Source organism: Acromyrmex echinatior, chromosome 3 (genome assembly GCF_024713525.1).
Source record: "Acromyrmex echinatior isolate Ae372 chromosome 3, ASM2471352v2, whole genome shotgun sequence".
Taxonomy (NCBI): domain Eukaryota; kingdom Metazoa; phylum Arthropoda; class Insecta; order Hymenoptera; family Formicidae; genus Acromyrmex; species Acromyrmex echinatior.
The window spans coordinates 5791080-5807542 of record NC_141854.1 but is presented as its reverse complement, the minus strand read 5'-3'; the positions used below and the strand labels follow the sequence as shown (position 1 = coordinate 5807542).

Sequence of the window (16463 nt, the reverse complement as noted above, 5' to 3'; positions counted from 1 at the left end):
TAATCAACGTTTAGTTGCCTTTAGCGTAATTTTTAGATGATGACATTATCATCGTTAGATAATATAGATATTATATCATTGTAATAGGCAGAGCTGGGCATGTATTTAAATATTATTATTTACGAAATAGTATATAACAATTATATTTTGTATGTTAGTAGAGCACGTGAAAATATTTTGTATTTCAGTATAATAATAACAAAAGATTGAAAGTGTTTAAATACTAAAATTAACCATAATATTAACAATATATGCTTAACACTGATAAATATTATTATTTATTATTATATCATTGTATGTGTATTAATTGATACAAGGGTCGGTAATGTCGGTGTTGGTTAATATATTGTAGTTTCGTCAATATAGTTGCTGTTGAGAATCACGAAAGTTGCAGAACATGTACCGCTAGTGTGTGTTTGTAATCATATTTAACATATTCCTTAGGAAAATGACGTCGATATTGAGAAACTATTGGAGATTATCGCGAAGTTTATCATTTGCTACGCCAAAATGTAATGGAATATTAATTATAGGAACGACATTTCTATTAAATTATGTAATAATATACGCTCGTGTTTGACAGGTTATGCTATCGCTTCTCCGTCATGTATAAGATGTAATACCACAACTACCAGCGAGAAGACCGATAAAACTGAGACTCGTCGTATGTACAATTTCTTTATTTAATTTAATATTAATAAATTAAGCTATTGCAATTTGTCTAAATTTAACAGAGATTATTGATTTTTTTTATTCAATTTTTGTTAGCAAAGAAAGTAATTCTGAAATCTCCTTATATATGTAAAGTATTTAACAAAATCATTAGTGTATGCAAATATTTTCGCAGCCACGATACGGAAATCCAGTCATGTTAATGTTGACCGCCTGATAAATTTTGGTCGTTATATCAACGATTGTCTACCTAAATATATACAACAAGTACAGCTGGCTGCTGGTGATGAGTTGGAATTATTAATCACTCCTGATGGCATCATTCCAACGTTTACGTTTCTAAAAGATCATCATAATACACAATTTGTTAATCTGTCAGATATTACTGCTCTAGATGTACCCAGTAGACAATGTAGATTTGAGGTAAATTTGCTTTGTGTGTGTGTGTGTGTGTGTGTGTGTGTGTAAATCTGAGTATTGACATTATAAATAGACAATAAGATTTTACTTAGAAATAAACTATTATGCTATATTTATTTATAGCTTGTCTATAATCTGCTATCATTGAGATATAATTCACGCATCAGAGTGAAAACATATACTAACGAGTTGACGCCAGTTGATTCCCTCTATAGTGTATTTCAAGCTGCTAATTGGTATGAGCGAGAGATATGGGATATGTTTGGTGTATTCTTCTCGAATCATCCGGATCTTCGTAGGATTCTTACAGACTATGGTTTTCAAGGACATCCACTGAGGAAAGATTTTCCACTCAGTGGATATGTTGAGGTAATTATTCAACATTTGTATATCATTGTTTTTAACGTAATATTCAATTGTTTACATTTTAAAGAATCTAACAATAATTTTTGCTCTAAATTTTAATTATCAAATTTTATTAAAAGATCAATGATTTATGTTTCAGGTTCGCTACGACGACGAACATAAAAGAATAGTGATTGAACCATTAGAATTGACGCAAGAATTCCGTAAATTTGAACTAGCCGCCCCGTGGGAACAGTTTCCTAATTTCCGGGATGCTCCAGCAATTGCTGAACCTATCTCAAAGGAAAAATAAGTGCTTTCATTTCGATCATAGTCATTTAGATCATAATTCGAACAAGCAAATATAAATATATCGATAAAGTGTAAAATAAATGATAAATGTTCTCTCTTTGAACCATTTCTAAGTGCCCAATTCGGGCATTTGTTTTGGAAATATAAAGAATAATGTGATAATTGTATTTATTTTAAAACATGATCTAGATTGCAACATTTAAGTTATTTTCTCAAAAATTTCTAATCTTATGCTATTTTATATCGAATTTCGACTTCACTCTTATTTATAAAATATAAATAAAATTATAATTATAAAAATATAACATATACACAAATTATAGTACGCGCGAATAAAAGACTAGTTTAAATAATTTTTTTTAATAATTTGAATACGTAACAAGTTAATAGGAAAAATGCCAATGAACTCTATTCTGAAACATTAGTTTTATTCTGTGTATTTGTATAGAGTTATATAAACATAATATATTTTTTTTATATTACACATTTTTACAAACTACTTATGATCTACTCATAAGGCATTGTTTCCGGATTTTTAAAGAGCCTGGAACGCGAGTCAAATTTCTTTTGAGTGCCGTAAGACGGCATTGACGCTAGAAAGATGTAAAAATCGACATTTCGCCGGACATATCCTGCTTACACGACCATACAAGTAGTTGTACTTCTTGCAGATCCTCTCGATTCTCTTATTCTTAATTTAGAAAAAAAAGGGCAGCCTCTATTCGAAAGTGATTCTCTTCTCTAGTGACTAAGGCCCCTATTCTGTAATTTTGAATGACAATAACAAAAATTGTTATATTGTTGTGCAAGTTTTGTACAATGGTAAAAAAAAGCTGCGCAACGACAATATAACAATATCGTTACTGTCGTTAAAGTCACAGAATAGGGAGACGATGATTCCTTGTAAGTAGAACTCACTTTCGAGCACTCTAGCATTAAAATAACGTTTACATACGAGTTTTTAGGAGACTATATCTACAGTACGTGACGGTTTATTTTATTCTAGGCCTATCATAGACATTGGTATACGCGCTAAATTACCTCATCGCATTTTCATTCTGAAATTAGCAGCAGTTTCTCACGAGCTGCTGTTTTTCTTACTAAGTACTTGAATAAAACTAGATTATAGTATTCGTGCCGGTGGAAAAATTTTACTTTCAGAGAGAGGACAATTACTTTTTTCGGATGTAAGGCAAGAAATTTTCTTTCAAGGAAGGACATGTTTCTCAAAAATTCTTATCTCAAAATATTTATATAAATAATTCGCTTTATAAAGATGAACTACGATGTGTAAGATTGCATTGTGCGATATCTCATCGCCGATATAATAGACAATGGCGCATGTTTGGCGGTAAATGTGATTAAAGTCTGAATTATTAGCATAGAGTGAAGTCAATTCCGTTGGATGTAACTTTTATATCTTAAAACAAATCGATATTTCGTCTCTCGTGTGATTTTCAAAAATAATGTAATAGATATTTTTAATTGTTTTCATTCTTGAATATGTAAAAGAAACTTTTATTTCAAAATTTTTTACATTTCTATTCTATTAAGTATTATTCATTTTAAGTACTTTTTGCACTTCATCATAACTAGTTCATCAGTACTAATTCATCAGTTTAAATGCACTTTGTTAATCTTTGTCCTCTGCTCTCAATTTTAACAATTTTTCGTTTTAATATCAAAATAATATTGAATTTTAATAAAATCATCTTTACCTGCTTTGAAAAGATAGACGATAAACTTATTATTAAACAAATTTATGTTTGAATTTTCTTCAGATTATGAATCTGCACATGCAATATTCCATTTCATATCATAAGAAAAACGTTCTAAATAGAATTACTTCACTCTGTACACACAATAACCCAAAATTGCAAACGAATATAATAGTATTTACAATAAATTACTTTCCTCGTTCAAATTAACTAAATATAATAATGACAGTATAGAAAACATTTTCGTTTTCTGAAATAAACGTTTTACACGAATTGATTACTTATGTGCAAACATCAACTAATTTCTCAAGAGACAAAAAAGTGCTTGATATATAAGATTTTTTTCCCCACATTTACCGCATCTTGGCGATAAATGATAATTATTACAATCAATGATTATTCAGCAATTAATTATCATAGACAGTTCCGTGTATAAAGTCGTCGGACTAAGCGAAACTTTACAACATTTCCTTTTGTTATAACTCGCTCTGAAAACTTCGTCAATGTAATTTCAATACATGACACTCGTGCTAACATCACAGTTTAATATTATATTATAATATTCGATCACTCTCTCACTCTCTCTCTTTTTTACACACTTAAATATATGCTACTTACACGACTTTTAAATGACCGCGCAATTAAGCTCGTGCGTGTCCCCGTAAAATGTCGAGTCGCATGCGATTCGACGGTTTAACTTCTTTTTTATAATTTTATATTTTATATTTAAAAATTCGTAAATTGGGATTTTCTCGCTCGCGTGTATATGTTTATGATCCCAAAACTTAAATTCGAATATGTAAAACTATTTTCAGATACTAATGACGAAGACAGACATCTATACTTTATATTGTTTATTTGGTCTATTATATTTTGTCTATCCTGACGGGCTTTTTCAACGCTGCTTGTCTCTTCCGAATGAACGGCACCATGATCCAAAGAGATGAGCCGAACACGAGAATGATGCCTAGTATACTGAAGATTGGTCCGTAGCTGCCGATCTGCTCGAACACTATACCGCAAATTGGCGGTCCCACCAACTGAATGACACCGTTGACGAACAACGAGATGCCATAGGATGAGGTAAGTTTCTCCGTGCCCAGCATATCAGCCATGATTACGGCGGTGATACCGACGTAAATGCCGGACGCGAGACCAAAGAAGGCGCAATAAACAGACAGCATGGTATACGTGTTGGAAGTGGGCATGATGGCCAAAGAAATCCCGGAGGCGAGCAGACCGCCAACGAAGTACCAATGCTTGGGCATGATCTTGATGTCGGAGAGAGCGGAGCCGCCGATACGACCTACCAAGTCGAGCATGGAGACGATCGACAATAACAACGATGCGTCCCAATTGTCGAAACCTAGAGAAATGGCATAGGCTGGTAACAAAATGACGAAATTAGTATAGCTAATGGCGTTGGTGGAATTGGAGATGAGGATGACGAGATAGATGGGATCTTTGAGCAAGCTGAAATCGAAGAATTTGTTCTGTTGATCCTTCTCATCCTGCTCACGTCGCTTCTGCTCTCTTATCGTCGATTTCCTGGTAAACGTGCTGGAGATAGCGTTCAACGTCAACGTGGATGCACGTTCTGCATGCAAAACCGACAGTGTGCTACCGTGATATGGCGTACTGACGTAATTGAAAGACGACGTGCTAGGTGAGTGCAACGGTGATCTTGTCGTCCTGACATATTTCACGGATTCGACCATGGCACCGCCGCGCTCTGGCACAGCGTGCAACGTCGGCGTGCTGTGCATCTGTCCACTGATCTCGCGTCCGGTGGGCATACTGATCTTTCGCGTACGACTTTGCACTGGTGTGTTCTTATAATATTCCAAAGCAACGCTCGATGCGCTTTTCGGCACGATCGGCGCGGCCTTTTCGTTCATCGAGTTGCTCAATGATGCCAGCTGACTGTTGCTCTTCTCTGTCGCTTGCTCAGGACTGCTAGTGACAGTCACCGACATAGTCTCTCCATTATCATGCGCCTCGATATCGTCTGGAGGCCGAGCTGGCACTAAGTGCCATTCTACCGGATGGTACAGGAGCGCGCTTGCCCAGACATTTAGTGTGACAGCACCCATTATTAATACTGCACCTCTGTAAATAGACAGATCTTGATCAACTTTATTTATTATTATTATCGTTGAAAAGAGATTGACACTTAACAGTAGAGCCAAATGGAATGACTGCAATTACTATAATATATATATATATGTATATTAGAGGGCATTGCACTGAAAGTCGCTTTTTTTTTGTTCTTTTAGCATTTATTTCAATAACAGAATGTGTGAATACTTCAATCAAAGTATTTTTGCCCTCGGAAGCCATGACTTTTCCCCACTTTTCTGGAAGTTGAATTCCGCGATAAAAGAACAATTTTCGATTTTGCCGTAATTACGGAAGTGTGTATCTTCTAGATCGTGTTCTATCGAAACAGACGGTAACCGCTTGATGCCAAATACTGCGTGCGAAAGAACCTTCCATTCGAACTCCATCAGTGTTTGTTTCATGGCTACAACAATATGGGACCGAGCGTTATATCATGGAGAAGAATTTCGGCAATTCATGCAATTGATAGTCATTTTTGTATCAAATTATCATTCAAACGCTCTAATTGTTGTCGATAACAGGGTTGCCATAGAAAATGAATTTAAAAATTCTTTGATTTTTTCAAATTTTCCAGATGAAAATGGAAAATTCATTTAGAGGATTATAGGAAAGCTAGTCTATATTATTAAAAACAACGCAAAAAAAGCTTAGTAAAATTTTGAATGCAAATTCAAGCCAGCAAAAAATATTAGTTTTGCAAAAAAGAATGCAGTTATGACGAAAAAAAGAGATTAAATAAAAATATTGAATAAAATATAAATTTTAATTATTTTGTTAAAATCATTTAAAGTGCACAAATTTTGAACGTATTTGACTATAAATTAGATATATTCAAAAAATTATGACAATTATTTGGAATAGGAGCAGTTTAAGGAAATTGTGAGCAAATTTCGAAATTCCAGACTTTTTTACATTTTTTCCTCTGACTTTCCGATTTTCCATGACCAATTTCAATTTCCTTTTCCCGGTTTTCCAGGTCTATGGCAATCTGGAAAATATCGGATATCCGACAATAATATTCGATATTACGGCGCTCCCTAGTCGAAAGTCGAAACCAATCTCTACATACTGTTCCCGATGAAACAGATTTATATAAACAATTTTCCATAAATTTCCGCAAGCAATCGGTGAGTTTCAAATGCACTTTTTTTCAAAGTAGCGTAGAAGTACATGTCGGAAAAACAACTTATCGCTTTCCATTTTAATTCGATTATAGAATAGCACATGTATAAACAAAAGATGGCATTTGTTTATTATTTTAATGGGAAATATTCACACTTTTCAAAATGACATAAGTAATAGATGTCTCTGATCACAGCATACGCAACTAGAGCCATCTAGACATGAACAGCGGCTTTCAATCCCTCTAATACGTGCATAGTAACCGATCGAAAAATTATAAATATAGGATTGTTTTCACAGTTTTTATTTGTTACATAGCGTTTATCAGTTTTCGATAAATGTGAGATCAACTTATATTTATCCTGTATATTTATCCTCTTCTCTCTCCTGTTATTCTTTATTATTACACACAAGAAACCATTGTTACAATTTAACATCTGATGAGCGCTTAGATAAAACAAATCAAACTTGAAATTAATTAATAATTTAATTATAATTGTCCGAAAACTGCTGTCTTTCAATTCAAAATTCATATTTTTTTTTATTTTGATATGATATTTTCAATTTTGAATAATAAATTTATTAAAAAAGAAAATATTAATTTCATTTAGATAATAAAAACGTTTTAATTATTTATCAAACAGTGCACTTACCTGTAACCATATTCTCGTAAAAGAAAACCCAGAACGGGCGGAAGAAATATTGAACCTAACGCACTGCCAGATATGCAGAGCCCGTTGGCGAGTCCTCGAAACCGTACAAAATAAGATGTCACAATATATACAGTTGGAGGAAATGCTAATCCAGCACCCGTACCTACGAATACACCATAACTGGAAACAGAGGAAATTGCATAAGAAATATTTCTGTGTATTATAATATTTATAATATAATCGGAGGCGTTTCGAGACAGTAAGCAGGTATCGCTCCAGCGCAAAATTTGGAGGGGCGCAAAACTTTAATAGGCACAGCGCTACTCTTGTAAATATAAACCTCTATCTTACTTGTTTATTTTAAATGAATTAGCTAAAAGTGGTTTTCTGGAAATCTTTTCAAATTTAGCAATAACGTTATGGATCTTATTAACTGTGCCAATATCTGTGGCAATTTTTCAAAGCAGAAGCATCTTTTCAAAATTAAAAATAATAAAGAATTATCTGAGAAATACAATAACTCAGACACAGTCATACGATTTAGCTATGATAATTAAAAAAGAATTGGCGAACAGTCATGATTACGTAACAATTGAAGATTACGTAATCAGATTATTTTCAAAAGCTAAAGCGAGAAAATGTAATAATATGTTACATTAAGTGTCAAATATATTATTACAAAAGAAAATATGCAATTTATTGTATTCGTATTCTTGTATTATAAAAATTGATGGAAATTCCTTTTTTTTTAATTGTTAGTTCATTGCCGTGAGGGATTGGTGAGGGATTGGTGCTTCAGAGACTTAGTGATCCTTGTGATGGAGCATAAAAATTCCAGCATAGGGCACCAAAGAAACGCCTCCGATAATAAATATATAATAATAATATTACGCAACGAATATTTCGAACTCAAAAAATCACATAGCTTCAATAAAGTCAATAAATTGATTTTTGCACTTCTTTGTATTCTCTTCATACATTTGAATACTTTCCTTTTTTTATGTCGTTGCTCATCTTTATTAATACCGAATAAATTCATCTGAATATTTGCAATTTGCCTTTGTAATTTTATAATTTTTCTTTCTGTAATTTTATTGGAAAAATTTTTACAGTAATTTTACATTATTACAACGAGAAAATTATTTTATTAGGTGTTGGAATTAATTCGTAGCGTTTTTTAATGAAAGAATGTTATTTATTTCACATGAGCATTAAAAAATACATTAATGAAAGTACTTCCCATCACTTGTAAAACGCTACGAATTAATTCCAACACCTAATAATAAATCTTGTTTTTTACTGAAATCTAGAATTTTTATTTTTGAAACAAAGATATGTGTTTGTGTGATACAGGTTATTCTTTTATGGAGATATTCGTTGCACAAAATAATGGCCAGCTAATTTATCTCTATTTTATATGACAAATAAAAATATATTACCTAACGCATAGAAAGGCCACAGAGTTCGCAAAATAACTCAGCATCATCCCCGCCGCAGCGAACGTCCCCCCTATTAAAGTTACCGTACGATAGGAATACTTGACCGAAAGTATACTAGAGAGTGGGCCTGGAACAATAAAATGTCATTGAAAATGTAATAAATACAAACAGCAATGTTTATTTAGAAACTGTTTATACAGATATATTTATATTAAATTCTGATAGATGATGGAATTTTATCGCGATTATCGTTCTTGTGAAAAGGCATTGTAGTGCAGTCGGTGTGATCCAGATTCTCATCAAACACACAATACGCATAAAGATAAAACCAAGTAATCCCTAATTAAATTTGCTCGAGAATTCATCAACGTGATTCATAATCTATCCGAGGAAAAACGCGTAAACATAACGCAGACAATACACAATTAAATACGCAAATCTTTCTCGGAATTTACCACTTAGCATGCATTACCTTTTTCCTTTGCAAGAATGTAATGTACATTGCTCGCAGCATCATGACGTAATGTGAAAGTTAATATAATGGTTGCCAATAATTCTAGATTTCTTTCTCCTTTTATTATAAAAATATCATGAAATTGTAATCAAATAACGTAAACACAGCTTTGACGTATTGACGTTTCATTAAGGCATGATAAGCAGAGATAAGACATGCCTAAATATTTAATTGTGAATTACGTAAATGCGAAACTGGGACAAGTTACGGAAAAACGGAACCCTCGACCTGAGAGAGGTGTCTAAAAAAAACGTAGACCCGCGACCTCGAAATACTCGACGGCGCGCAGCGTTTTCTTACCCAGCGAACTGTATAGGAAGTAACAAAGCGACGGTATCCATGCAGCTGCCGCTGGTGACGCATCAAATATGTCAAGGAATTCGACGAACAATACCCCGAAAGACTTGATGGTACCAGGGATGAGAAGGTTGACCATGACGGCAGCCAGGAGTATCAGCCATCCCCAGCCTCCGTCCGGTGGGACTAACTCCTCTTCTTTCTTCTCATTTTTCTCTGTAATAGAGATAGAGATCTTTCAGAATCTTATTATCAATTCCTTTAAAAATCTTTATATCGCTTATAATAATAAATCATTGTTATCCTCCGCGATCATTTTTCTGCCAATTTAATTTTAATATTTTTTTCCCTCTTTTTTCATAAAGAAATTGAGAGTCAAGAAGTAAAGAATTTTTCTTGTTAAAAAAAATCGATACTTCAAAGTTCATTCGATTGCCAATAGTTTATCATTTCTGATTTCTGTGGACTTTGTACTTTTTTAACGTCATATCGAATTAAGTAATACAAGAAGTAAAATAAATAGTTCTTTAAGTAAAAAAAAGGTCAATACGGTCGAGACTAGATTTGCCTAATAATAGGGAGTTTTTCTCGGAGTTTTTACAATACAGTGAACGCTTTATCCAGATACAGTGAACGCTAAAATCACGTTATCTTCTTCTTGACAACTAATTGAAAAAAGGATAACGTAATTTTAGCGTCCACCGTATTTGGATCCACGTTATTACAAAAATTCTCTATTAATTATATGCAAATTCTAAATACATCTTTCAATTATATAAACTGCGTGCTGCTTATTGTCAAACGTAATCATAAATTGAAGCTACAATAATATTACAAATTAAATTGATTGATTTTTTAAATTAATTATTCTTTTTTAAAGATCTCACAATTGCTTCATAAAATATGTTTATCAAATATGTTTATTATTTTATTTGAGAAGTAATATGAAGTAAGATCATTATTTTTATGATTTTTTAAAGCCTTACATCACTTTGAAATCATGAGAAAATCGAAATTTTTTTCGCTTAAATGATAGTTTATATATGTGAAAATATAACCCTACTAAATGAAATGAAAAATTCAAAGTTTATAAAGTTACAAGTTGATTTTTTGAACTTGTCCCTACTATAAAAAAACAAATGTTTCTCAAAAGAACATTTTTCAAATCGGCAAATATCATAACTTCTAACAATATTTATAACAATTTTTTTCGATTCACTTGAAATTTGCAGAGAATCTTATTAATTAATTATTTTTGTTAATTATCTAAAAAAATACGTAGCAATTTTTCGCGATTAGTTAAAAACTATATTGTAATATTAACATGTTGTGTGAAATTTTTTAGTTAAAAAATAATACTTTTTCCAAATGTTGATAAAGAAACATATTTCTGAAAACCTCTATATACTTCTTTAATAAATATCATGTAGGAAATAAAAATTCTTGGCCAAATCGTTTCGTGATAATCATGTACATTGATTAGGAATCGTTAAAAACGATTGCAGACTATTTAAATTGAACGCAGTGCCATCAAAAAAAAAATTTTTGTATACTTCAACACATGTATAATAAATAACTCTTTATAAATTTTTAATTTCTGATTTCTGTGGACTTTTACTTTTTTAACGTCATCGAATTAAGTAATACAAGAAGTAAAATAAATAATTCTTTAAAATAAGTAAAAAAAAGGTCAAATTTAGGTTTAATTTACTTCATTCTCTTTGCAGAAAAAAATTCCTCAAAAATATTTCTTTCTTTAAAGAGTACACTATTAAATCTATAATATCAAATTTAACCTGATGTGAGTCGCCATTGCGCTTATTAAATATATCGTTATTTTATATTAAACGATAATTAACTTTGATACCATATAGATTTAACAGTGTACAAAGTGTAAAGTATAAAAAGAAATCAATGAAAAAAAAAATTAGAATTTCTTTTATCTCCGACAGTCTATCACGCGAAAAATCGTTCAATATGTATTTAGTAAACAAAATATAGAATTAGCACGGTTTATACATTATTAATCTTGTATAATCGGTTCGCGAGAAGACTGAGCAAACGGCAACAATTAGGCCGTCAAACAACAAGTAGATAATAACAGATGTCCCCCGGCGACATACTCTGTGACAAGAATGCGTCCCAGCGATAACGAGATGAAAATTGGTATGCTAATGAATGCTAACTTCCTCATATTTATTATTATTGATTTTACGAGCGAAGGCGGCTAAACTTATCTGATATAAAAGAGAGAGACATTTCAACATCGCAAACACGGTAAATCGAGTACGATATGAAAAGTCGCGCGATTCATTCCAGAAGGAGGGAAAGATAATAGTTGCATTCCATTTACACACAAGTGAAACTGAATCTGAAGTGAACTGAATATTTTATATTCAGATTAATGATCACTCCTTTCTTACTTTACTGCTTTTGTAAAAAGTCATCACATGTCAACACAGGTTCATAACTTTGAAGTGAGTTTACGAGACTCACTAAAGCACACGGTCTCGATCTTGTGCAGATTATGGGTAAAAACTCAGTCGAATCTTACTTGTCAGAATACAAAAGGAACGCGCATTCAACTGAGTAATGACGTCACAAGTGAGAATTGCTTGAGAATCGGTGTAAATGGAAAGTAACTAAAATAGGCAATCTCCATATATGATTGTACGTATTGTACGGTGTGAATCTACATAAAGGCAAGTTGTAATTTCTCCTGTCGCCGACAAAGAGCAACATTCATTGGTATGCAACATTGTAATACTAGCCATCTCACACGCGGAAGTCATTTCCGTTGCGAAGTGCAATCTCATTTGATTTTTATGCACGAACAATAGATGAATTAAAAAGGGTCGCACGACGACAGGAATTCAATTTACGTAAACGAATTTCTTTTAAATCTTTGTAATTTTTAACATGATTTCCTTCTCTTTCTCACAACAAAAATTTATCTTAATTTTTTAAAACTTAAATCAAAAGATTCTTTTATGGAAGGAAATATCGATATAAATTATTTCATTTGTTTAAAATTAATATATATTAGGTGTTGGAATTAATTCGTAGCGTTTTACAAGTGATGGGAAGTACTTTCATTAATGTATTTTTTAATGCTCATGTGAAATAAATAACATTCTTTTATTAAAAACGCTACGAATTAATTCCAATACCTAATACAATAATCAAATATAATATCTAAAAAATTTTTTTTTCATCTATCAGATATTTAAAATGTCGGTACATCGGAAAAATCAAGAGAAAAATAAAACACAACGGAAAGAAATTCTAAATTTTTAAAATTAATATTATTTAATATTGTAGCTAATTGCGTTCTTGCGCACAAAAGAATTTCTTTTAATTTTTTTTTATACTATTATAATATCATTATTAAAAGATTTATTGACAAGGGAAAAAAACGCCGAAATAAATTTGCTTTATTTAAAACTTACATATTTAGTACACAAAAATAAAATATGATTTCTTAAAAAATACCTAATTCTTTTATTATTAAATCAGATATTTGAAATGTCGACACATCGAGAAAATAGAAGAAACAAAAAAAATTTCCAATTTTTAGAATTCATTTACTATCTACAGCAAATTTGGTCTTGCACAAATTTTCTCTAAGTAAATTTATTTACACGTTTTAATACCCGAAAGGAATGATATATTACGGAAAGAATTACAATGCTTTCAAACATATAAATCATAGTGTTACATATATTCATATCACAGACTGAACATTATCGTTATATTAACAAACTATAAAAGATTTTACGATATCAATGCTGGTAAGTATGACATAACGTTGTGATTACATCCGTTTTACTGACTCTCATTTTATCTCTTGGCTCTTAGGCCAATTTTTTATCCAATCTTTCTATTTATAAAAGATCTATCTATATCAGTCGATCCCAATGTTATACGATCCCAAAGATGTAGTAGCATAAAAATGGGAAAAAAGAATACGAGCAAGTATTAAAACTATTCTTATTAATGTAAAAGATAAGTGCAGACGCTATAAAAGTCAAAAAGTAATGATAATATAACAGCGAGATAATTTGGTGCAGTCATATCGTGATAAGCGAGAAAATAAAAATGTGAACCGTGTCAAGCACTATGAATTGTGTCATTTCTGATACGTAGGCGTTTTAGATTTAACAATTTATATTTTGACCTACAATTTTATATGTATATATATTATGATATGTATATATATATATATATATATATACATATTATATATATTATATGTATATATGTATGTATGTCTGTGTATAATATATACTATTGTATATAATTTTTTTGCTAACTTAAAAATGCGATCTGTTTTTAATACATTAAAGTTTATTAGTTGCTTTATGATTTAATTACAATAAAATAATATAATTATAATTACACAATTAGAATTTTAAAAATAAAATGATATTGGAAATAATATAAGATGTTACATCAGATACGTATAATTCATAAAATAAAATGCAATATCTAAAAAACAGAAAAGACAATATCTAATCGAGTATATAAACTTTACTTGTTAGAAGAATTATAAAAAACGCGCAATGTTCAAATGGAATAACATAACATGCCTCTGAACTGTGCTGAGGTTATCAGTGACACCAGTTGGCGTTAGCAAAAATCATTACGTATCCAAAAGATAAAAGGGGGAAAAGAATTGTTCTAACGACTGTCCCTGAGGCTTCCTCGTGATTCCCATAATTCATCATATAATTGCAAACATCAACAACACGGCAAATTTTCTCCTTCTGCGAGTTTCAGTACATATTTACATATGTTACAGAAATATCAACAGACTTTTCATATGAATTTTAAATAACGCTTCCCTATTTCTCGTGTTTTACGCAGAAAACTCTACAACAAAGATGATTCGCGTAAAAATATCGATTTGCAGCTTGACTAAATGTTTGGAACATTCCTTATATTTTCAGATTTTCTAGATTTTCCAAAAAATATCGATTTGAACGAAAACGGGCAAAGCGAAATGAGGCGCTTTCTTCCGGACATGTTCATTATCGACAACGCTGTCTCACCTGATTTATTGGTCCCATTGTGATCTTTGTTGGAGCTCTGCGACACTAGCCTGTAGTCGCCCTTCCGGGGTTTGCTCGGGCCGAACTTGATGTTGATTCCATTGTCCTGATCTTGAACCCGTTGCATCGTCATCGACCTTTAACCGCGGTTCTCGCGCGCGCGCGTATCATGCAAAATATATAAGTACACTAAATTGACACACGCGGCTGCCGTATTGTACACACACGTACGTGATACGGAAGTAAAATGGATGGGAGAGATAAAACGCTGGGGGCCCACCAATTGCCGACTATGGGGAATAAATATATTGCGTGCGTACGTACGTGTGTATGCGTGAGAGACTAAACACAGTGGCGCGAAACGGCACTGATAAACGTAAAACGAAAGAGACAGCGGGGAGAGAAAATTAGAGATGACGAAACAAAGAGGGAGAAAGAGAGAGAGACAGAGAAGATAAGGGCAACAGCCGCTTTCCTCTTTTCTTCCTTCCTGCTTCTCTCCTTCAGATATCTATCTGCCCCTTCTTCACAACGCGGTTTTTATCACGCGCGCGTGCGTGTGTGTGTGTGTGTGTGTGTGTGTATGTATGTGTGTATGTATGTGTGTGGTGTGTGGTGCGCTGTTAATGATATTCACAGCGGTGTAGGTAGACGGATAGATAGATGCCGCGATGACATCGGAGAGGCGCGCGTCAATGCTCCGCGCGAAAACGGCACTGCGCGTCGCTCTGCGAATCTTCTTCACGGGACCGTGTCATGAACCCGTGCGTGCCAACGGCGTCGTCGTCCGTCCTCGTGCGCCTCCACCGCCTACCGTTTTCACGATCATCCGCCACCGCCGTTCCAGTCATAGACCCCGTCAGCCGACCGTCGATCGACCCAACCGCGCTGTTCTTCCTCCGCCCTCGCCGGACAACCTCGCCGCCTTCGTCGATGCCTCCACCCGTCTTCGCCGATTACCTCCTCGTCGACGTCTTCCTCCTCCTCGTCCTCGTCCTCGTTGTCGTCGTCGTCGTCGTCGTCTAGGCGCATAGAGAACGCGGAGCGACACCAGTGCACGCACATAAACCTCGCCCTCAGACTGTCGCAGTCATCCTATGCTTCGTGCGTGTTACGCGCGGCTTCAACCACGCACTCGTGACACGCGTACTGATACATACGTCACTGTGCGTCACGAGCCGACTGATCAGCTGTGTGTCACGACGCAGGGGCGTCGTGTATTCTCTCTGTCCCCCCTTCCCTTCTCGCCAATCCCCGCTTCGCGCTTGCCGTTCTCTCTCCTTCTCTCCCCCCCCCCCTCTCTCTCTCTCTCTCTCTCTCTCTCGCTCGTTCGCTCGCTCCAGCGATAACCTTATCTTTTGTACACACATTCGTCGCAAGGGAGTTACAGCTTCTCCTTCTCTTATTGACGAAGCTGTATATTCCTACTCCGTCCCTCCAGCAGAATGCCGCGGATCCAGTCAGTTTTTCTTTCTCTTTCTTTATCCTGAATATAGTTGTTTTTTGTCTTTTTCTTATTTCTGTAATACCTGCAATAAGGGTGCAATTTAAATTCCTTCAATGCGGTAACGTTGACGTAGTCGGGGCTATAGAAATGTTCTTGTTCAACAATCAAGAGAGACCGACGTAGATCGTAAAATGTATCAATCATCGTGACTTCGTGGCGAATTCAGTGAATATCGATACTGTGAAATTACTTGAAATTATGTTACTTTATTCTATCTTATCACAGGTAAAAAAATTATCGATAATTACAGTTTGCTGATAAATGTTACCGCATATAGCGGAAGATAATATAT

The 16463-nt window shown here is 33.6% G+C and overlaps 2 protein-coding genes across 2 annotated transcripts; one reads left to right on the top strand and one right to left on the bottom strand.

Annotated features, from left to right (window-relative positions):
• Positions 1 to 314: 314 nt before the first annotated feature.
• On the top strand, positions 315 to 1911 carry ND-30 (NADH:ubiquinone oxidoreductase core subunit S3). Its single transcript, XM_011063946.2, has 5 exons — positions 315 to 512; positions 584 to 664; positions 848 to 1095; positions 1216 to 1461; positions 1598 to 1911. Exons 1-5 carry the CDS (start codon positions 449 to 451, stop codon positions 1748 to 1750), a joined length of 792 nt encoding a protein of 263 aa, XP_011062248.1. The 5' UTR covers positions 315 to 448; the 3' UTR covers positions 1751 to 1911.
• Positions 1912 to 2156: 245 nt separating this feature from the next.
• hrm (solute carrier family 16 member hermes) lies at positions 2157 to 15739 on the bottom strand. Its single transcript, XM_011063947.2, has 5 exons — positions 14665 to 15739; positions 9617 to 9829; positions 8803 to 8929; positions 7364 to 7543; positions 2157 to 5576 (listed from the first exon to the last, which is right to left on the bottom strand). Exons 1-5 carry the CDS (start codon positions 14795 to 14797, stop codon positions 4334 to 4336), a joined length of 1896 nt encoding a protein of 631 aa, XP_011062249.1. The 5' UTR covers positions 14798 to 15739; the 3' UTR covers positions 2157 to 4333.
• Positions 15740 to 16463: the final 724 nt, after the last annotated feature.